The 24,503-nt window shown below is 37.6% G+C and overlaps 2 protein-coding genes across 3 annotated transcripts in view; one reads left to right on the top strand and one right to left on the bottom strand.

Annotated features, from left to right (window-relative positions):
* The window catches only part of hpse2 (heparanase 2), a 71,490-nt gene extending 69,226 nt beyond the window's left edge, over positions 1 to 2,264 (bottom strand). Inside the window, exon 1 of the mRNA XM_007240373.4 lies at positions 1,767 to 2,264. Coding sequence (XP_007240435.3) covers positions 1,767 to 2,020 — 254 coding nt within the window. The 5' untranslated portion in view covers positions 2,021 to 2,264. The remainder of the gene's footprint in view (positions 1 to 1,766) is intronic.
* Positions 2,265 to 7,308: 5,044 nt separating this feature from the next.
* LOC103042455 (metal transporter CNNM1) overlaps positions 7,309 to 24,503 on the top strand; it is a 36,509-nt gene continuing 19,314 nt past the window's right edge. The window contains exon 1 of one of the 2 annotated variants that reach the window (XM_049481311.1): positions 7,309 to 8,944. In XM_049481311.1, coding sequence (XP_049337268.1) covers positions 7,492 to 8,944 — 1,453 coding nt within the window. In that variant the 5' untranslated portion in view covers positions 7,309 to 7,491. The remainder of the gene's footprint in view (positions 8,945 to 24,503) is intronic. The other variant, XM_007240400.4, reaches the window with a different exon arrangement.

Genomic DNA, 24,503 nt, shown 5'->3' on the forward strand with positions numbered 1-24,503 from the left:
TGTTTCTTTTTTTCGTATTTAAACCTGGATCCCTTTAGTGGGATCGTTTTTGTGGAGTTTTCAGGCCTCATACTCCACAACGTCCACTGTATATGTCAGGGGAACCTTTAATGAAGCAGTTTAACATTATTTAAAATATACGAAAATGTGGAATTTCTGTATCAATAGTAGTCATTAGTTGGTGAAAAACTTGTAGCGAGCATCTAAAGTAAGCATCAATGTTATTCGAAATAAAACAGTGTAAGATGCAAGTCTTAAAAAGTAATAATTATAAGTCATACTAACAACTAATTATTAAATACACCAGGAATATTAAATTACACATGACATGTATTACGGAAATGAAACTGAGAAACAAGCATTTTAACTATTGTTGACAGGCCCGTCTGCCGCTAAGTTCATAAAATAAGATAATCTGGGAATTTCGGATAGTGTTTTCTGGATCTGCATTATGAAAGTACCTAAATACATGTTGTTAATTAGACATAAGCTAATCTATATTTTATTAATTATATGCTATGATGCATTGATATAGTATATGAACTGTTGTATACATTTTCGTTTCTTTATACGACAAAATATATTTAGCACATTAATAACAAATGTGAAATGTAAAAAGGCAGTCAGTCGAATTATATTATAATTAAAATAATAATAATAATACATTGTTTAAATAAAACAAATATCACACCCTAAAACTTGCAGCAGCAATACAGAGTAAATACAGAGTGTGTTTAAAAGAAAACAGTTCTGATAAATCGCCCATAGGACACCCCAAACAGCAGTGTTTTAACCTTGTTGTTATAAGACGGTATTTGTCTTTTCAAAATGTAGAACACGTAATGACGGCGTTACATGTTACATTTATAAATAGTATGTATAATCGTAGTGAAACAGCGCTGTGCTTACTTTCCTTAACATTTGTCAGAATGTCAACACTTCGGCTAGAGCTGAGGCAAATTTAGAAAGCTCAAATTCACTTCCAGGTCAAGCCCTGGCCTAAACGCAGGCTGCACAAGCACAAGCAACAAGCAATTAAAAGCCATGCACATTTATAACAGTGCGTAAACGGCGATTATTTTGATAGCCTTGTAGAACCAGATTAGCGTAGGGAGGATTGTACAGAGGCTGATACGCGCATTTCCGTAGGGGTTTAGAATGTCTCTGGAAGAGCATGCCCAAGTCCCATCCCACAAGTCGTCAAGAGAGTTTGATTGGAATAAGGGAGATGTCGGTCAACTGTAAACGTACACGCCGCGAGGCTGAAGCACTCCGCGTCAGCACGGTGTAGCCTAGCCGAACTGACAAAATGAGCTGAGATGGAGGAAGAGGGATGGGACGTAGCGTGGACTTTTCTGTTGCTGTTTAAACTGTTAAAAACGCGATGGATGTCTTTTAAACCAAAGAACATGACTGGGTGAAATTGAACTGGTTCACATAGTGCAGTTAGCAGCGAGGTCTTCTCCAAAACACATCATCTTAAAAAGCAAAAGCGCGCAAGTGTACACTGAGGTATTTCATTCACAGATACACCGAATAACCTGAATATAAATCAGTCCATCTTTATAGCCTGAATAAACTGCCCTGCATTAAAAAAAACTGTGATAATATAATTTCAGGAAACATCATAGCGCATGTGCATGTGTATCTTCTTCACACACTATATAACCTATAAAAAGACAAAAGAACAAAGATATGCAAAATAGTAAAAAAAAATGACAGTAGGAGAGAGACAAATGGTTCAGAGAGACGTTCATATTGAATACCTTAAGAAGTCCAGCCATCCGTTCTTTAGGATAGACGGGTCCACTTGCAAAGATAGGAAGTTGTCATTCAAAACCTTCACCGGACTCCGCGTACTAACATCTAGCAAAATTAACGTCCTCTCAAGAAAGCTTTGCCTCTTGCCCCCAGCCGCATGTGTTCTGTGGGTCGCGGCAGAGATCAAAGACTGTGCTGTAAATGCCAACCACAAAGACAAGCCGAAGAAGATCTGAGGGAGGAGGAATCGCCTGGGCATCTTTCTTTCTGCGAGCGCCGATTCGAGCACTGCCAAGTAAGTCCAGATCCCGCTGTGCAGCCTTATGAAAATGTGATTGCCTTCACCTGATGTCCTCCTGCGCTTCCACGTACCGATGATATTGGTTCCAATGGTCCTGAGAGCCCGTGTCCCCTCCACCCCTCTGTCTCGCGCTGTTTTGGAGCTCACTGCCGTAACTCACGCCCCGGGGCCAGCCTCTCCACTAACTGCTGCCAGTAGCGCTGGCAGCACCGCCCCTCCATGAGACATGCAACTGCTCACGAAGGTAAGGTGGCACTTATTCATCTGTGGAGGCTTTTAGAAAAAGTGGGAAGACTTTTGCATCTATGATCTTCAAGTGTTTGTGTGTGTGTCTGTGTTGATGTGTGTGTCGGGGGTCTAATAACCTATTTGGATGCAGTTTAGAGTTTAATAAAACACACAAATTGCAAACGAGTCTGTAAGCAATTACTAATGTTAGGTGAAAAAATCTTCCAAAGTCTCTCGTCTAATTAGGCTGGTTTTGGACTGGTGCAATCGTTTTCGAATCAAAAATGGAAAAAATACATTACAGCATGGATTCAGGTTCACAGTGTGATGTCTAATTCACTCACTCTTTTTGATGTGTTCGTTGTTACGTTCGCTAAAATAATCTACCTAACACATTCCAGATGGGCTAAAACACATTAGGCTCTTTCATCTAAAACTAGAGTGACACGGTGCCAGCTTATAGGCTGGTAAATCGCATGCCCTTTAGACAAATTAAAGCAAACAATCAATTCCCGAAATGTTCACGCTATGTTTTCAGTGGGAAAACGAGGCTCAAAAAGGTCAAAAAAGCTCAAACTTGACCAATGCGCGAACTGCCATTTTAAACATACCCAACTGTCCTCATGGGTCGTTTCTTATTTATGATCAATATGAAGGTAAGCATAATTGTACCATAATTTTATATATATATAAAAACAGAATACTCTCAATCTCATTAAGAAAATTTAATAATATTTTTGTCATTTTGTCATTTGTCAAAAAACCATTAGGAAAGAATATAATGAGAGCCATGATAAATAATATCTACTTCAAAGCAAAATATTTTTCAAAACTTCTCATGTAGTAAAAAAAAAGATTAGGAACATTGCATATTTAGTTCAGTTCGTCATATTTCATTTAAATTATTCAAGTAGTGTAAATCCAAAACAATCCAAAAGAACATAAACCAAAACCAAAGTCAAAAGATTTCATTAAGAAACAAAGGAGGCTTATTATTTTCGATGGGCCTTCAGTATATCAGTTTGTTCTCCATTACTTTTTAATGTCTTCATTTAAGTGTATTTTAATGTAAACATTTAATTGTAAACTTACTCTGGGTGTCTAAATGTGTCTTGTTAGGCCTAGAAACAGCATGTCCTACACATCTTATTTAGCAGTATCCCATCTCTCTTCACAAATACATTAAAATTAGCTTAAAAAGTCAGCTAAAAAAGAATATATTATAATGAAAAACAATGAATGTATTTTAGACTAAATGACATGTCCTAGACACTTGGGAAAAAAGTTGTTACACTTGCTTTTATAAAGTTTGAATCAGTGCGATCACTAGCTAGCGCTAAATGTATACTTATATAAATAAATTATTATAAACAGAGTTGAGCAAAGCTCTACTAAATCTACTAAAATAAATACTGATGTACCAGACACAGCGTTTGCGCTATGTTCTGTACACCCGCTGTGTTATTGAGTGGCCAAGGAATAACTTTTGTAAGTCGCAGTGGATATGAGCATATGCTAAATGTTGTAAGTATGAGCCACTGCATTGTTGTAAATGAGATTAAATAGCCATAACCGAATAACCCAGATAAGACAAAAACAACTACTCATATAATAAGGTACATTTGTGGATAAGTTTAAGTGCTGCTGGAAAAAGAAAATAGAAAATTGGCCATTTAAGGATTTGAACTGTGTATTTCTTTAATATTTTTGTAATAAACTGTGGAACAAAAGGCTGTGTTTTTCTTCTACAAAAAACGCATTTTACATAGCTTTCACTGCATCTTTTATAACTCCTAAACCGAACCAAACTTTTATCGCTCGTGTCAGAACGGTCTTGATGTGATGAGCTAAACGCAGCATAACATGAAACTGTTCATTTATTAGATTGAAGCCGATCCCTTAAATATCAAGGTTGTTTAAAATATTGTGTTGCGTTAAATAGTTTTAGACGAAGCCTTATCCAGCGCTTCCTGTTCAGTATATGATATTGCAGACGGTTTGAACTGGAAAAAAAAACTATGGACATTGTCCCGAAGAAGCAGAGCTTCAGTGGGAAAAGCAGCATGAATTCCGTCCCGCGGATCTGCTCTCTAACGTTGTCAAGTCTACATCTCCGCAGAAATATACATTTTTTTAAGATGCTCTTTTTTCCTTGTACAAGTAATAATAGATTTTGGAGTACGTCTAACTTTTACCAGCCCGAAAATGAGAATTGGCAGAACGATAAACGAAAATTAAAATGCTAATAAGCAAATTATCCAACAAATAAATACAGACAAACGTTAGACACTGTAAACGTTATTAAATAGGTTTGATCCAAAGTTATATATTGAAAGCAAGCACATTAATAGTACGCATCTGTGAATTAAGGTAGATCGATGCACGCCCCTGCTAATTAAATACATTCAATTTCAACACGATTTTTATATAATTTTCAGACACTTTCCTTTGGATGTTTACTCAGTAATAAGGTATAGGGTCATTACAGCACATAAAACACACTCATTTACTTATTGTAAAGTTTTTTTAATCAGTTGTAAAAGAGAATAAAGTTCACAATCACCTTATAAAAATGTAACTCGCACACCAAATTCAATACGTTTAATTAAAAGAAACGAACAATTTTAACCCGCAAAACCGTTTTGCAAATTACAAAGGGGAGGCATTAAGAAAGAAAGAAATAATAGGAAAAAATGTAAAACTGAGTCTTACTTAATATATGCTAATTGTTTGAATTTATAAGAATATTGACACCTAAATAACAATCTTTATCCACATTATTATTATTATTATTATTATTATTATTATTATTATTATTATTATTATGAGTAGTAGGTGTAATAGTAAAACTGCTGTATTTTTATTTATTCAACTTGCTCTGTTTAGAGAAACACATTTGCATTGACCAGTAAAGAGCTTTCGTGCGCACTGGATCATGAGTAAATGTCTAGGCCTATCTCGTAATTATGGAAAAATATGGAATGGGGAGTGAATCAAGTGTGTTAACCCAACCGCTAATTGTCGTTTTATACTAGCAAATGAAATTTATGTACCCTTTTGTTCTGTGTAAATCAGAACATTGGCACAAACAGTGCTACAAATCCAGCAACGTGCGGATATTACAAGTTTGGCATATTTTACTGTTCGAGCCACCCATGCATGAGAGGTAATATACTGCCCCAGACTCAGCTCTGTCAGCCCTTCCATGACATTTAGACAAGGACAATGGTGTGATCGTGTGTGAAAGCGGCCCTGATGACGCGTGAGGAGAAAGAAAAGTCTTCAGTTTGTGGGCTGATTTACTGCGTGGTGTTGACACTGAACAGACGGGTATAACGAGCAGTTATGAAGCCAAAGCTCTGAAAAGGCACGGGTCTACTTCACTCTCCACAGCGCACAAGTGATACAGACCAGTATGTTCCCACTGCCTCTCCGCGGTCCCCGTCTAATGAACAGGCCATGAGTTGTTTACAGGTTCTGGATTTATGATAGATGACATCGCCAGTGTCTTTGCAGCATTTATGCTGATGTTAAATCACCAGTTTCTTAACAATGCGTCTTATTCCACAGTCCTGAACTTTTCGTATTAGGCCACAACTGCCTGTTTTCTATCAAAGATTATTTGATCTCCTACTTTCAGAAGTAATATATAATAAAAATATGAACTTGTCTGATTAGTGACCTATATTACCAACAGCACATTTGATCCTCACTTTTATACTCTGGGAATTTATACTGAGGGGTAAAAAACTACTATACTATAAAAATGTTTATTTTTCGAAAAAATATTTCCTTGCTTTTGTTCAGACATAAGGCCCGTTTGCTCAATCAACTTAATAAAAAAAATCGGTTTTTGTTAATTGGATTTTGTACAGTGTAGGCGAATGAATTTCATTCTGTAACACAATTGTCTATTGCTTTATCAAACAATGAACAATTACCACAATTGGTAGATTAAAAACTACATGAAGTAAACTACACGATCTACATGAAGCAAACTTTCCATGATGTAATAATCCATAAATGATAGCGAACAATTCCTGTTTATTTTCTAAATTAATAAAAACATAAAACAGTACATAATGTGCCTTTACTTTTGATAGCGCAACATGTAATGTTTATTTTTCCCCGATGTTTACTGAAGATGCTAAACAGTAATTATGTTTTAGAACGTGCAGAAGTGTGTCTTCGGAGAGAATTTGATTTCATATATTTTATTTGTATTCACACATAAAATCAGTTTAGCCGGGGCGCCAACACAGTTTGACAATTTCACACGCAATTTGAGCAGTTGCGCCAACATTTTTGCACAAGACATGATCTAAATATGAATTAAGTACATTTTAAGGCAGTCTCAGTTTGGCTCAGTGGTGAGTTCAGTGTGAACTGAGACAATACTGCCATCTAGTGGAAAGAAAGCTCGTGTTCCTTAAGCTGAACCTTCCCACTATTGATTGGGCAGCATTTCCCAGTTCACGTGGAGAAATGACACAGCTGCAATCAAATCAGCTTGAGAAGCGCTTATTAACAATTTTATCATATGAAAGACCCGAAGGCTAATAACCTAATATTACAACCCCAGCACTATTCCAATACACTCTTAACTTAACCCTGTATTATTTTAGTAATGTGAATATTCAAGTCTTTATGTTGTTGTTGTTTCTTTATGTTCTGGGCTGACAACCAAGTGCGCTGGATTTTTTTTTTTTTTACCGCTAAGACTGGCCTCTCTGGCTTAACCACTACCTTCAGTACCGGCAGCAATTTAGTTAAATGCATCGAAGACAAAGCTTTTTATTGATTTGTTTGTTTTGTTGATTTATGATGCTGTAGCCAGTATATGTGGATTGGACTGGAATCTAATAGTTGTGTTGTAGAAGTCATTGCACAGGGCTACTACTCTCTATCTACCGAGAATAAGCCTGAATCAGAATAGCTCAAAATGCAAAGACAGCAAAATCCCACATTACGTCATTGCAGTGTAATTTTAGCGCGCTCCGTTAGGGGTTCTCTCTCCAATTGGTACTATTTACTCGTCACTCCAGCTGTTAGCCTACTGGCAGCATACGCTCGTGTGTGTTTGTGTTTGGCTTGATGCAATGCTTGAGTCGCTCTCTCTCTCTCTCTCTCTCTCTCTCTCTCTCTCTCTCTCTCTCTCTCTCTTTCTCTCTTCCTCGCCCGCCACGTGACACAGCTCGCCAATGCCCTTCTACAACCCACTCAGCATCATGGCTGCGGATGCTGCGGATGCTCTCCTCCTGCTCCGCATCCCGGGACCATGGCTGCTGCCCCTGCTTCTGCTCTTCGCTTCAGATTTCCCGGCACCTGCCCTCGGCTTGCTGGGCTTTCGCCCAGAGGACACGGGGAAAGAGCTGTCCGTGGAGGACGGGGTGCTGAAGGCGACCGAGGGAACGCGCTTCATGCTGCGCGTGTACTATGCAGCAGCATCTCCGCAGAGGCTCAACCGAACTGTCAGTGGCAGCAGAGCCGACGCTGCCACTGCGCCGTGGATCGCGTTCATCGAGGAACCCGAACCCGGCAGAGAGGGGCAGGTCCACCCAAAGCGCAACCTGTGCGTCGAGGAAAGCGCACGGAGCTCGGACATCGAGCTGCTCGGGACTTTCAAATCTGCCTCCAGCCAGAACTCCATCCTGGTGGAACTGCTCGCCAAAGACCTTCGGCGAGGAGAGAAGATCAAATACTACTCCATGTGTGCCTTTGACGGGGCTAAGTGGGAGCACTTTAGGACTCGGGACTTCTGGCTCGCAGTGGTCGAGCGACCACCCCACGCAGACGGCTGGCTTCAAGCGACCCTGTCGGTGCTGTTGCTGGCGCTCTCCGCGCTTTTTAGCGGGCTCGTCATCAGCATGCTCGCCCTTGATCCCGTGGAGCTGAAAGTGCTCCAAAACAGCGGCACCGAGAAGGAGCAAAAGTACGCGGGTAAGATCGAGTCCGTGCGCAAACACGGAAACTACGTGCTCTGCACCTTGGTTCTGTGCAACGTGCTCACCAACACATTCCTGGTAGTTTGGATGTGCCAAATCCTGGGACTCACGCCGCTCTCAACCGCAGCCTGCACTTTCCTAATTTTCTTCGTAGGTGAGATCCTCCCCCACTCCGTTGCGTCCAGGCATGGACTTGCCATAGCCTCCAAGACCATCTGGTTGACACGCCTGCTGATGCTGGTGACTTTCCCCATCACCTACCCTATCAGCAAGCTGCTGGACAACATGCTGCACCAAGAAATCAGCAACTTCTACACTCGCGAAAAGTTACTTGCGATGCTGCGCGTCACAGACCCCTACCACGATTTGGTAAAAGAGGAGCTCAACATCATCCAAGGAGCTCTGGAACTCAGGACCAAAACGGTTGAGGACGTGTTGACCCCGTTGAACGACTGCTTCATGCTGTCTTCTGACGCCATCCTGGATTTCTACACCATGTCCGATGTCATGCAGAGTGGTTACACTCGGATCCCTGTGTTTGAGAACGAGAGGTCAAACATTGTTGACATTCTGTTTGTGAAAGACCTGGCCTTCGTGGATCCAGACGACTGTACACCTCTTAAAACCATCACCCAGTTCTACAAGCACCCTTTGCATTGTGTGTTTAATGATACCAAGCTTGATGCAATGCTTGAGCAGTTCAAGAAAGGTAAGTAAGCACTGATAATATGCAGCTAATAGGTTACCTAATTTGCAGGCTTACCTTTTACACAACAGAGCCTCAAAAAATCAGAAAAACATCAGAAGCTGCAGACCACTTTCAGTTCCATGGCCTGCTGTGTGTGCAAGAGATGGTAACTAACTGACTTGGATGTTTGTTCTTTAAAAAATCTCTGATATTCTGTCTGTCTGTTGCCCCACGCCCTTTCAACATACACACTCTAAAGACACACACACAAGCACACAGTGGAAAATGTGATAGTGAAAATTATACACACATACGCACAAAGCATTGGTTGCACTGCATATACTTAAAAAGGGGATATTTAAGGGAACTTTAGTAAAGGCAAATTTCTGAACTTTATTGCTTAGATGATTAATCGCTTAGTTGCGTAGTTAATCTGAAGTTTGCTTCTTTAATTTAGGACTAAAGATGCTAGGCAAATTGTTGCTGACAGTTGCTAACTGGATGGGGTCAAAAATCACACACACCCAAAAACTTGTCTTAATCTACTCAAAATACATTTAAATTCTCATTTGTTCAATCTGTAAAAGGAACAGATTCAGAAAGGATAACTGTATTTACCTGCACCTAACAATTGAAGTTACATCTAGTGTCCAGTTCATTACCTTCACCTTTGTTCGTATTATCCAGTACATTGCAAGCTCTTCACCTGTCATGAGGCTGGCTTTTCCCTTCATCAGTATTTCATAGAAATAAGCCCACTCATCTCCAGAAGACTCAACTGTGAAGTCATGTATCCCAAATCCCCGCCCTTCCAAACTCACTTCACAAACCTATCACTTCATTAGCTGCTTACCTGTAGAGCCACACTGACCTCACTGGTGGTTAAGGCTGTACCTAGGTACACTGGCTCTGTTGAGGCATGATCAGCGTCATCAGATCCATGTAGACTTCAACAACACTCTTATCAACATGGGTAAAAAGAAAAATAACAGCCTACATCATTTGACATGCTAAATACGCTCATTCAATCACACTGCTCATCCCCATCCAACCAGAGACATTCCATTAAACTCTAATACTCCACACTCCACACACATCCACTTGACTAGAACATTATAGCCCTATAACTCTGACTTGGTCAAATACAACAGCCAGAGCATGGTACTGCTAATGCTTTCTGGCCTTGTGGCAGAACAGAAGCAATCAGGTAGGTTAAATCCATAGTTGACCAGCATTTGCCATCACTTCTTATCAATGTTCAGGTCCCAGAATACAAACTTAACTACCTCAGCTGACTACCAAGCTGAGTTGAACACACACCTGAAGGGAAACCACTGCTAAAAGCTAACCCAATCTTTTCAGCTAGCTAACTGCACACCATGTAAAGGGAACACCAAAAATGACAGAATGGATGGCAACAGTTCAACTCTGGAGTTGATATTACAAAAATCCTAGAATTTTTCCATCCCAGTCAAAGTGACATACTTACAATTTATGTATCAAATAACAACTTTTGTTAAACCTTCACATCTGAAAGCAAATTAATTTGGAATGTTACTGCATTTGCATCAAGCAAACGTTGTTCATTTTGTGCAAATATTCCTTTAAGCTGCTTGAGCTACACTGATTTTTTCACTTTGCTGATGCTGCATATAAAGATGCAGTCTGTGGCTTGTACTGCATTATAAATCAGAGTAATAAAGCTAAGTGTTCAGAACAGCAATTTTCAGCTTAATCATGATGAGTTGCTATCAGCAGAGGAATCAAATGCTCAGCGCTTTTTTTCCACAGGCAGACCTCAATTCAACAAATGTAATCCAAAGAGACAGAACACTAATATGCTCTGATTAGTGCAAAGTAATGATGGGTATCATTCCATCTGGACTCTGCATTGTGGCTAGAAATAGATTGGATCTGCTTTGACATCTGGCAAAAATGCATGCTATGAGGTTTACAACTGAAATACAGCATTCATTATGTAAGAGTGGCCCATTCAGATCACCAGGAGATCTGTGTGCAGAGATTGATGCAGTGCTGTGTCATTGAGAAACTCAGTGCAGTGGATCAGCTAAACCACACCCCCATATATAAATAAATAAATGAAAATAAAAGTGCAGTTATGGGCAATATACAATGCATTGATGCCACAATTATGTGACCATTCTATTCATAATCATAATCATGCACAACAGTCTAAACATACATACTTCTTGTTTGAATTGACACCTTGTTAAAACAATGCTGGAAGCCTTCATTGTATGTAAATGTTTAGCTTCCTGTAGCGTCAGTGTTGTTTCAGCAGATAAAAGTATTCTTATAAAGTTCCTGAAAATAAGCCTCTTATGACTAGCTTAGCATTTTGGTATTTTATGTGATCATGTATGCTATGCATATTTCTATGCAGATTTGAAGAAAAGGCACATTGCCAAAAAAAAAAAACAGTGAAAAGGTACAATAACTGGCTAGCAGCTGTATTTATTGTTACAGTAATATTTACAATACAGTCAGGCTGTATTTTTACTACAGCAAATATTACTACTTTAAATGGAACTACTGCATTCAACTAACTAGTGCACAAACACATGTAGCTAGCTAGAGATATATCTCGGCACACACATGTGTTTTTCCAGTAATGTTACTCCTTCACCAAACTGATGACTTTATCAATGAAGACTGGGAGATAATAAATGGCAAGTTAAAGTTCATAAATAAATTATATTTACTTCATATAAGTTGCTTCATCTTTACAGACACAGACTAACTTTTTAACTCTTGTAAGATACAAGCCAAAAAAGGATCGCTTAATGTTAGCAAGCTGAGGTAACTGACCACTTAACATATGTCTAATAAGCTAAAAGACACATTATCTTATTTGCTGTAGCGTTCTGTGCCTATTTGCACATATGGAGGATATAAAGATGTAATCTTGTCTGCATAATTATAAAAGCTAGTATTAGATTTGTAAATAATGGAAATGGAAATAATGGTACAAGTAGCCACTTAAAATTGTGAGTTTCTTTGATTTTAACTAATTTAAAACATCTGGAATATAATCAAGAGGAAGGTGAATGATCACAAGCCATCAAACCAAGCTGAACTGCTTGAATGTTTGCACCAGGAGTTTTGGAACTACCTGAGGCCTGACAGCTGTGCATCTTTTTTGTTATTTCAGCAATTTCTCATTTTCTGCAAATAAATGCTGTAAATAACAATGTTTTCATTTGGAATTTGGAAGAAATGTTGTCTGTAGTTTATAGAATAAAAAATGTTCATTTTACACAAACATATACCTATAAATAGCAAACTCAGAGAAACTAATTCAGAAACTAAAGTGTTCTCTTAATTTTATTCAGAGCTGTATGTTTACTGTAGAATTTACTCTTTATTAAATATTGACCATGATTCTTGGAAGAAATACAGTAACATGCTGTAGTCAGAATTGCTTCATTATACAGTAGTAGTTATGCCATGACATTTGTTACAGTGGTATCCTAATTAAAAGATAACAATTTATATAGAACATCGTAATTGAAACATGAGATTAGCATGCACATAGTATTTATATTCCTCTGTGTGAAAATGCATGAGACTCAGACCAGCACTGCAGAAAAGATTGAGAGCCTCTCAGAGCAGAAACATCAGGGCAAATTAAGCTAGCAATGACCTTTTCCCCAATCAGTGTCTCAGCTTGGGGCCATAAGCTCAGAAAGGGCAGAGGTTGGAGAAGAGGAAGACTCTCTCTCTCCCTGACTGAGCTTCCCAACATTCAACCTTTGAAATGTCCACCACCCCTAGTGAATCCAGTGGGAGTGTTCTAGGGGGAAATCATAAAATATTCAAGAACAACCTTTTCTGTCAAATTAAGGAGGTGGCCACACAGCAGGTTTTTGGGAAGGATGACGTTCTGATTGGCATTCACTGTGTTTAGAGGATTAAATGTCTCTTGCTGCAGCAGTGCACATTAGAGAAAAGTAAAGATGATTCATCTCTTTAGAATCTACAGATCAGTCACTCAAGATAGAAAATCATTGTTGAGAAGTCTGTCTCTGAATAGTTGTGTTTAAGCGTTTAATGTACTTGCTTTCATTTTTTTTTTTTTTTGGTCAAAATCATTCACTGTCATCTCAGAGTGACATGTTGGCCTTTATTAAGCTTCGCTAAGCTTCTTTTGTCAGATTATCTGGATGCTAAATTGGTCAAAGTGTAGCTGATAAGAGCTGATGGCATTCCAAACCCCGTATTTGTGGGTGGCAAATTAAGCAGTTTGCGAGACACTCCGGTTTGTATCTAATCTACTTGAAAATTGCACTGACATAACCCCACCCCCCCCAGACACATGAGAACACATGAGATTGTGCAGCAGAGATCACTGCATGCTCTGAGGTTGTCAATACATCAGTTCAGTCAGATCAGCAGCAACACTTACATGCATACAAGTCCAAGTAAGAACTGCAGTTCTTAGACTAAAAATGAACCAAGATGTTTGCATGAGTCATGTATAGAAACACTACGCAATTAATAGACACGTTTCCATGCCAGCATACTCTGACTCAACTACATTATGAATCGCCCTAATCATGATACATACGTTTCACGCACAAGGTTACTCATGAATGAGTTTCCCTCCTTTTTAAAAAACAAACTCCTCCTTTCTGAAGCTGACAAGAAATATTCCCACAGTAGTAAGATTAAGAATTAAGTATTAAGAAAGGCTTTCTGTTTTTGGCTCTGCGGAAACATGTACTCCAATTTCTGTAGCACCTTTCACAAAGCCTGTAAAGTAGGCTTTACCTAGGAAAATGAAAAAAAAAACTGTTTTAAGCAGATTCAAACCGTTCTAAAGATTGCAAACAATGATCTGCCACCTATAGTAAAGTGTTCAATTGAGAAAAAGGGTTAAGTCTGGGATTCAAAAGACCAAAAAATATGAAAGGGATGATATAGAAAGGTGTTGAGCACTATGACTGTGACTATGGCTTGAACCCCAGATTATGTTGCATGCCATCAGCAGCCAGAGTCTGAGAGAGCACAGTTGGCCTTGCTCTCTTTCTTGGTGAGTAGGTGGCCCTCTCGCCTCACATTATTCCTAATGCAGTGTTGGTCAGCACAGACATTTGTTTGCTGATGTATCAGAGCTGGGGTGCTGCGCTTTCCTCTGAGCGACCAGGCTACCCAGCAATTCTGAACCAGTAAAATAAGAAGTGGTGGCTGGCGGCTGACATCACATGTAGCAGAGAAAGCATGGACTTGTCTTCACCCTCCATGTGTTGTCAGCTTGGCTAGGGAGTTTATCTGACCATGGATTAGGTAATTGGCCCTTTACAATTGGGGAAATCAAAGAACATAATAGGGAGGATAAAAGAGAATAAAGTAAAATAATATAAGGAAAATATGTAGTCAGATCATGTAGTGCCTTTAAGGACTAGAAAAAGAATTTTGTACTATGGTCAACAGGAAGCCAGTGCAATTAATAGAAAATATAAGTGAAATGAGTGAAATCCTGTCTGCTGAATTTAAAATGTCCTGGAGACAATTGGTCAGTTTGATGATAGAAAGTTACAGTAGTCAATACAAGAAAAAAAGAGTTAATAAATATTTAAGCATCCCATTTTAGAATCCCTATCTTCAGCATGGAAAGCAGTCATGTCATGCTTCACAGATGGCAAAAAAAAAACACTTTTGGTGACTAAGCATGAGATTCAAAAGTGAGTGATGAGTCAAGGTTTTAACGTCATCATAGAAATCTGATACTTGAGAGTGAGAAGAATGATGTATAGAACGGTTTCACTTTAAAAGGTTCTTCATACTCACATATCACTATTACAAAAATGGTTCTATTATATAAGGAACCAAAAGTGTTTTTTCTGTGGCTTTGTTCACATAACTATTTAAAGCACTTTTATTTTAAAGAGTGAACTGTAACATTTTATATATCAGTTATTTGTACAATATCTCAACCAGTTCATTCCTTTTCGGTCAGAACTAGAACAATAAACCTAGGTTGACTTTAGCAATTTCTAAGTCTTTTAAATGATCTTATATAAACTTTTAGTCTTAGCCTAGCATCAAACCAGTGGTCTGAAGGTAGTTCTGCAGTGGATCCTCAGAACTTATTGTAGATATGTTGTCTGAATTATATTGAAAGCCTTTGAATTTTCTTAAGTAATTAGAATAAAGTAGAGATTAGAATGCTGTATATATATATTTTATTATTTTAAGTTAATACAATATTAAAGAGTTAAGAGATTTTAGATTTTTATTAAATGTATATGTAAGCATACATTTAAGACAAGTAATGCTATAAAATCAACTGTAGTATGGTGCTCATGTGTATATTACAGAGAATGCTAAAAAATGGAACAACTTTCAGAGGGGTAATATCCGTTCTATGCTGAGTACCGTTAATTGTGGCACATTGTAAAATGTAGTAAATGAATACTCAAACTCCGCTGTTAAATAACACCATCTGGAAGTACGGGTGTTTATACATTTTATAGGGCTTAAAGGGTAACTTTAAAGGGATTTTTCTTTACTACGCTGACAGCTGGGAGCCAGAGATGGCAAATGCAAGCATAAGCTTGCTTTATTAGGACATTTCCGAAAAACACAGTCGGGACTGACAGGGGTCAAAGCACAGGTGGACAGAGTTAACTTGGGCCAATCTCTAACCAAAAACTAGAAACATGTGCAGGCTTATAATATGGAACAGCCAAAAGTAACAGAAATTAGAAACTAGATAAGGGCCCACACTGTAAACATGGAAAAGATAAATTTACTTAAATCATTTAGGAAACCAGGTACCTTTAAAATTTTAAGCAATGTTTATTAAACTTAGTTTTTTTTTATAAATTGCTTTGTACAGTAATTCTACCTAAAAGTTCAGGTGAATAAAGTTGATTTGTGTTCTGTTTTGTTTTTTTATTTCATTTTAACTATGAACTAAAACTTATCAACTAAAATATTATTATTTTAAAAAATTATATAAACATTGAGTGTTTAGTTTTTTGTTTGTTTTACTTTTTTTTTACAGTTCAGAAATAAACACAAAATTAAGGAAAACTTAAAATATAGTTTTACACTTTAACAGAATAATATTAGCTATATGCCCTACGTTCTATATTCACTCAGTTCTTTTCTATTGGTTGCTTATGTGTCACCCTGAATCTCCTAATTTCTATCCCATGCAACCAGGCAAACTTTTAGGCTATACATAATGATAAACTGCCTGGTCTCCATTTTGTAGGCTTTTTTTAATCTCCTGGCTGTGTTCAGTAGTTTTCACTCTATAGAATTGTTTATACTCCAACAGAATTATGCTGTGTTTTCTTTTCACTCTGTCAGTCTTATATTTTTTGTTTTTCCAAGAAAACACAGCATAATTATGTTGGAGTAATTCTACAGGCAATTCTATAGAGTGAACACTACTGAATACAGCCAGGAGATAAATAAAATAAAAACCCGGAACATGGTGACCACAATTGTTCACTTAACTAAATGAAATAGTTGAGTAATGCTTGGGAATATTCGGTTTTACATATAAACAGGGTTTGCAGTGCAAACAAAGACAGCTAGGCATTTTGTTCTCAGTGGTTCTTGTATAGTTTATGATTTCTATCAGTAGTATAAACGTTGCTTTTAGACACAGCATTTTGTAGAACAAACATATACACTGCATAAGCACTGAGGAGTAAGATGGAAAAATATATAAAAAGAAGAATGTTTGTGCTATCGATTTAAATGTGCAAGTTTCTACTGCACAGATCACTGTTATTGTGAGTGCACGCACATTGTCAGAGGCACACAGAGAACGGGTAAATGGGTTGAAAGGTTCAATCCAGTAGTCTTGTAATTATGTTTGTACTCTTTTCAAAACCTTCCCTTGCCTCTATATCAGAGACAATGCTCAGCACTGCAACATTTACCAGAGATCTTATGAAAATAAAAGCAATGCAATGTAATATAATGTAAAAAAGCATACATGAGATCATTATTAGTCATCATATCATGGTGAGCTAAATGAACAATCCAATAATTAGAGTCAAATCAATAAAGCGCTGGAAAAGTGAGTTAATCATAAATCAAGTGAGGAATGCTTTAATTACAGCTAAACTCAACCAGCTGATTGAAAAGTGTAATACTGATTGCACTGAATTTTAAGTGCACTCAGTGTTTCATTAAATGGGTTGACCCAAACATATGCTGAGCATGCTGAACATGGAAGCTAAAGGTACTTGACTATCTTATTAAATCTAGGTTAAATAAACTCTACACTCTACAGAAGGAGATTAAGAGCATAAGAGAAAAGTGTGCTTCCAAAAACACAATAATAATATCACAGTCCATTAAGCCATAAAATGAGACTCGAATGACTCTAGTGTCTAATGTTCCCTAATCATATTTTTTCTATTATACCTTGGTTAATATCAATAAGACTATCAAACAGACTATCAACCCTCTGTCTAATAAAATCTGATCTGCAGTTTCCTTTTTTCAAAGCCAATGTTTTTTTGTTTTGTTTTTTACATCAGAAGGAGTCACAGAGCTATGCAACTTGTCAGGCATGGAATCTAGGACACCCCATAGCATCCTAGGGGAAATTTGGTGGAACAGTTCCGATGAACCCTTTGCAATCTAATGGGTACTCTTAGTGACAAGAATAAAGAGAACGTGAGTGTGCATGTGCACCCTCTTGTGCATTTGTACAACACATGGATGAATTTCTTCTTGGAAAAGCAAAAACTATAAAGATTGTCTTACTGAAAAGAAAACTTAAAGATAACTTCTGCTAATGATAAGTTCAGTGAAATTTGTTTAAAAAAAAGAGGGCCATAAGCTGTGTTGGGGGTTCAGAAAGGCCTACATTATAGAACCATGGCAGTGTTTGTGTTTGCATCCTTAATAGTCTAGATAGCCGAATTATGAAGAAGTCAGTACTTACAGTTTAAAGCTTTGTACATCTGCACACAAAATGCGTGGCGACTGTAGAAACAAACCATGACATGAAATTGATATCACAATTTTAAAAAATCACACCTGGTCATATATTTTTACATTCCAAAACATGACATATGATCAGATGGTTTATAAAAAAAACACTGGGTACGTTTACATGTAGCCTAATAATACGTTAATAATCGGATTAATGGCTTAATCTGAATAGAGCACGTCCACGTAAACACCGGACTACTCTATTCCGATTGAGGCTGAGGTGAATAATCCTTTAAATAATCTGATACATAGAAGAAAAATAGTCTTGTAAACACCTGTACCCTATTAGATCCCCAATCGGAATGTTTAAGTATGTATCGCTCTGGTACAAAGGCATTTTAGGGCCACTCTTAAAAAAATCTTTTCACTTCTAGATTAAAGTCGTAATATTATGTGAGAATAAATATATCTAACTATATATATAAAATATATCTATATGTAATATATCTAAGAGAATAGAATATCTAACTGTAACATTATAGCATTAATAATCAGCAAATGTAGACAACTGATGGTGATCAGCCCTGTAACAGATGATGAGCAGAAAATGCTCCTTTCGCTTCATCAGTGGTCCCCACCCAGTTAGAAACACATTTCCCTCAAAATACTACAAATTTATTCTTGTAATATTAATATTACTAATAGATAAAGAAGCGATAAATCAGTTAATGCTTTGATTTTGTTAGCTGTAGCCTTGCAGTATCCTTAGCAGACTGGAGAGCAGACGAAGATAGAAAGCTCATTACAACCAGAAGAGACTTGAGACTCGACTTGGACTCGTGCCCAAAGACTTGTGAACATCTTTGATACCAACTGCAAACTCTGGAAACATAGCTGGCATCACTTGATGCTTGTTGTCATGGTTACGTGTACACTAAGCAATACTACCCATGCATGTTATGTTTGATCTGGTTACTTGTTGAATTCATATAAACAGAGAGTTTACTGGGGGGGGAAGTGTACGTATAAACACCAGATTCTATAATTGGAATGAGCTTTAAAAAATATATAGTTGACAAAGAATCTTGTTTTAGTTAGGTTGACTTGGTGACATTTGTGCTTCCCATTTACATCACATGACTAAAAGTGTGAAAATATAAGCAAGGCTATGCATGTGCTGAAAAGCTACAAATATGAACACTTACTTATTTTAACATAATTTAAAGTGTTTTCTGTAAAAAAAATTGTAAAAGCAAATGTGGGGTAAAGCAGAGCATCTAGAGTACATCCACAGCAGAAACATGACAACATTTGACACGTATTCAAACCAAAAAAAAGGATGCTTCCATCTGTAAAGCGGAGCAGTTTTCTCAGTATGTATGATTTAGGTAGCATAGACAAAAGCTGCGGAAAAAATGTCTCAAATATTAAATTAGGTTTTTAGGTTCCACTGTAAAATAGTCTCACAAGCAGACATCTACACGTGTTTTATGTTCTGTAAACAGTGTCCAATAATGATGCCTTTAGGACATCAGATGGGGCTCTGATAGAGCATAATGGTAAAATCAAAGGATTTAGAATTGATTGTGCTAAAAAGCACTGATACCCAATCCATTAAAATGTGTGAATTAGCCCCAATGTAGTAGATAGCATCAGGACTTTGTACACCCAAGCTTAAACCATTGAAATAAGCTTTGTATCTAAGTTTTTAGATATATTTTTGAACATATACAAAGCTGGAGAAAGTAACTAGCCTGTATCAAGGTAAAAATATTGTTAATGTAGAAAAACAAATCACTCATAGAAAAATATAAGTAAATTATTTCCAAGCCTCTTTCTATACAACTATAAATTAGCAATTAATCATCACTACTAGTCAATGTTTGATTTCGAAAATACTTGCAAACATACAAATACATTACATTTCTATATTAGGAAATGTACATACAGCTCTAGAAAAAAAGCTCTAGAGACCACTTAAATTTTATTTTACTGGTAAAAATTTGGTAAAATTTAACAAATATATTGTTAAAGTCACCTTTTTTTTAACTATTTGTGACAATTTCATAATGAGTGGTTCAAAATGCCAAAATTAATTAACTAGAATATAACTTTCATGAATTCACTTCCATTTATTAATAAGAATTTGTTTTATTGGCATTATTTCTTTGCATTGTTTAGAATAAAACAACAATGTTCATTTTACTCAAACACATACCTATAAATAGCAAAATCAGATAAATAGATTCAGAAACTGAAGTGGTCTCTTAATTTTTTCCAGAGCTTTATATTAGAGTAAATATAGGTTGTTGCTATGCATCTCTGAAAATAAGAGTCCTCTCCATCTATTGTTTATTCCAGTATTTTAAGAGCAAAGGTGAGGTATAGATAGAGTGAATCAATATTATTCAGAGTCTATTCACGTCTAAATCTAGTTCTAAAACTGTTGTGAAAGATGAAGGTTCACTTTATGATAGAAAGGGAAACATAGCAGACACTGCAACTACAGTTTTTTAAACTAGTCATTTCAGGCTTACAGTATTTTTCAGAACTGAGAAAAGTCTGGGTACATTTTCGGAACAGGCTATACCCAGAGATTCCAAACAGGAACACACCGTTCCCCAGCCTCTCTTAAAATGTTGGGTAGGGTGGAAAGCAGTCTTGTAAAAGCACAAAGGTATTATTAAGCTCCAAACCAATTCTCTATTACTGTAAATTATGGAACAGATTAAGGTTTAAAAAAAAAGACAAAGATTCTGTTTGGCTTAGTTACCACAACTTAATTATAGGACATTCGAAACTGACGTCAGATATCAGCAGGGGAGATGCACTCTATTCAGTGTTTTCTATTCAGCCTACATTTTCTTGTTATGTTGCTACCTTTAATGGAAGCTGCAGACTTGGCTAGTAGATGTTTCCACAACAGGGGATGAAAGCATTTTAGTTCAATCTAAAGGCTTTTTGCTCTTGTAAGCATGCACCACAGTACAGCACAAATTATTCAGATTTCTCATACTGATAAAATAGAGAGTATAGCTCCAGAAATGTGCACACATTGAAATGTGAATGTAAACATCTTTAAACATATATATTGGAACTTATCATAAATGCAAATCATGACTCTTAAATATATTTGTTTATTTATCTTTTTAATCATACTAACTACATACTACACATTCTTCTTGATTATAGAAGATGCGTTTTTCTATACTGTACTTGCTTTACCAATATGTCTTGGTAATAAGCTCACGTGAGTTTATCAGTCACTACCTGTGTTAGATAATAAAGGAGCGAGGGCACTTTCTGGCTTCCTCCATGTGTGTTCACCAAAGCAGAAAAAAATAGGGGTGATGTAATGGGGCACTGAGTAGTTGGAGTGGAATAATGAGGTGCTGAAGTGTGTCTGATCAGTCTGACATGGGGTTCGGTAATAAAAACAGATTAAGTCTGGGTTGGTTGCAGGTTTTTTGTTTTTTTTTAGGCTACAACAACACATGCTAAAACCATTGCTAAATAATTCATATTTTATTTTGTTCTACATCAGGGGTGTCCAAACCTTTTTTGTTGGGGGCCAGAAGGAGAAATATATTTGAAGTCATGGGCCACACTCCATAATAAAACAAATAATGAAATATACCACTTTAAATAATACTTTTTCCTGATTATTTCATTTACATACCATTTTACTTGACTTATTATCTTTATCTTTGACAGTGTTGTGTAAACTAAGATTTTTCAAATTAATGTTTCATTTCATGATGTCTCTTAATATTAAACTCCTTAATTACGGCAACTTTTAGACTCTTTGGCCCGTTTTTCTGCGCTAGAAATGCGCACTCTCTCCGCTTTTATTCTCTTTTGCCCCGTTTTTCTGCGCTAGAAATGCGCACTCTCTCCGCTTTTATTCTCTTTTGCCCCGTTTTTCTGCGCTAGAAATGCGCTCTCTCTCCGCTTTTAGACTCTTTTGCCCCGTTTTTCTGCGCTAAAAATTGCGCACCCTCTCTGCTTTTAGACTCTTTGGCCCGTTTTTCTGCGCTAGAAATGCGCTCTCTCTCCGCTTTTAGACTCTTTTGCCCCGTTTTTCTGCGCTAAAAATTGCGCACCCTCTCTGCTTTTAGACTCTTTGGTCCTTTTTTCTGCGCTCGAAATGCGCACTCTCTCCGCGTTTAGACTCTTTGGCCTGTTTTTCTGCGCTAGAAATGCGCACCCTCTCCGCTTTTAGACTCTTTTGCCCGTTTCTGACATCTAGCGTTCAAACTCTGAATCTCACATTATAAAAACCTGCTTAACAGCAGACCAACTTTCATTCTATTTCTGAAATACCTCGCGGGCCACTCCAAAAAAGAAAACAGGCCGCAAATGGCCCGCGGGCTGTAGTTTGGGCACCCCTGTTCTACATGCACTTAATCAAAAAAAAATATCAATCAACTGACAGGTATGAAACTAGGTAGTTAGGACAGACTGTAGAGTGATAATGGGGCATTTTCATTGATGAGTCTAAGATGTGTAATGCTACCTTTTTTGAATGTATACTCAGGTGCCCTAGTCCAACAGGACAATGCTTGTCTATACAAAGCTGTAATCTCGCAAGCTTGCCTTGAAGACACATATACTATAGAATGTATGGTAGGAACCTGGGGTGGGTCTCCCAAAAGTTTCTTTACACTAAGATTAATCTTAAATGGTCGAGTGAGCTTCACACTGAGCAGTCTCACTTCATGTTAAGATGTTCCTAATGCTAAGATGCTTTTGGGAAATTGAAACCCCCGTATGTAACTCTATAGTTTTTTAAAACGTTATTCAGCTCTATTCAAAAAGGTGTGGTTATTGTGAAAGGGCTGGTTTTAGGCAGGCCCAATAACAGACCGTTTGCTCTGCTCCGCTCTGTCAACCTGTGACCTCGAGGCAACCCTCAGGGTCGGGGTTATTTAAATGAGTAGGCTGTCTCTCCACAGTCTTTCTCCCTCCTCTGGTCTCTACTGCACAGAATCGGGTATCAGGATCGGCAACATGGCAGAAGATTTTGGCTTTATTTTCATTAAATGAATGGGAACGGCGACACGGTGTCCATCTTTTTTACAGTCTCTGGTCTGGCATGTTGCATTAAACGTGTTTTTCACCCTACTAATAGAATTTCAATCAAACACTTTATTTTGGGCACAACTATTATTATTTTTTTATGTGTATTTCACAATTTTAAATTAGTAAGAAAAGCTATTAATTCTCAGTATAACAGAATATCATCAGTGTATGTCACACATCTTCTCTCAAATTGCCAAATTGCACATTTTCATATGAGATTTCGGGCAATTTATTATTAGCTTTGGACCCTGACAGCATTTAGCTTTTGCTTTGTTTCTTATAAAGGCTTCACTAGTAAACAGTACAAACTCAGTTATGCAGTTGTGGCATTTCTAAGCTCAAGGTTGAGTAAATACTATTTATGTGTAATCAACATTTTCTCTTTCATTGCTGATCTTCAGAGATGCATAAAAACAATAAAAATAACTCATGATCTCATTAAGCTTATTATTACTGAACCGTGGTACAGTAATGAGGTAGAATAAAATTCCCAAATGAAGCGTCTCCGTATGGCGTTTATTTGAAGAACAACAACAGAAGTAAAACATTAGAAGCATACAGTTTTTGGCAGGATGCAGCACAGTATTTACTCTTCATCTGTAGCTCTAGCTGTCTCTCCTTCTCTTCTCTTTTCTTGTTTTTCGTAGACAGACATTAATATTTATATTACTGCACTCTCTTTCTCTCTCTCTCCTTTTTTTTAAACGTACTATGATTCTTAATATAGCATCAGAGGCACATGCCCAGGCTGCTGTCAGCCTTAAGGAGCTCGTTTGCTGGCACAGCAGCAGAGGGAATCACAGGGGCATCCGTGTGGTCTCGTCTTCCCTTGGGGTGTGTGCATGTCTGTGTGTGCACACGTTATATAACAGTGCAGTGATGTAATGCAGCTTCGTAAAGGTCTGCAACTAAAGGCTGAGCTCTGCATCGTCGTCTAGCTGTCAACCTGTATTCAGGAGCACTTTCCAGCATGGGTCAGGCTGGCACTGTACTCCAAATATGAGGACTGTTCAGTTAGAGAGTTCAAACTCAATCAATCGGTCAGACTTCCGAGCTCTCTTCTGCTCTACGGTCAAAGGGTGGGGATTATATGGTTTAATCCTCTCTGTGTGAAATGATATTCCAAATCTGGCCATCTGATGCTCTCCAGAGGCAGCCTGCGATTTTATGTGTGTTGCACTGCACTTAAGTCATTCTTTTTATGGGCTTTGAAATAATTGCATTGATGTTACTGTATTTTTAAAGCAACAGATCAAGTGGACACTCCTGAGAGAGCTGATTATTGTACTGAAAAGGGCAATCCCGAAGTCGACTGCAAATGAAAGTAAACTCCTAACTATTCCCGACAGCCGGAACGTTCAGTCAGCTTTTTTGCAAGCACATTAAAAAGAGCAGATTTCTGCTGGGGGCTGCAATGTTGGTGGCAGTGCTGTGGTCAGTCCTGACAGCAGAGACAGACTTTCCAAACCCCGTTGCGTAATCCCCCACCACTGTTTACATAAGGGCAAGTCTGAATCTTCAAACGTCTGAACTGCTAATCCCTTTCATATGATTCACCACTGATGAGATT

This window comes from Astyanax mexicanus, chromosome 7, assembly GCF_023375975.1.
Source record: "Astyanax mexicanus isolate ESR-SI-001 chromosome 7, AstMex3_surface, whole genome shotgun sequence".
NCBI lineage: Eukaryota > Metazoa > Chordata > Actinopteri > Characiformes > Acestrorhamphidae > Astyanax > Astyanax mexicanus.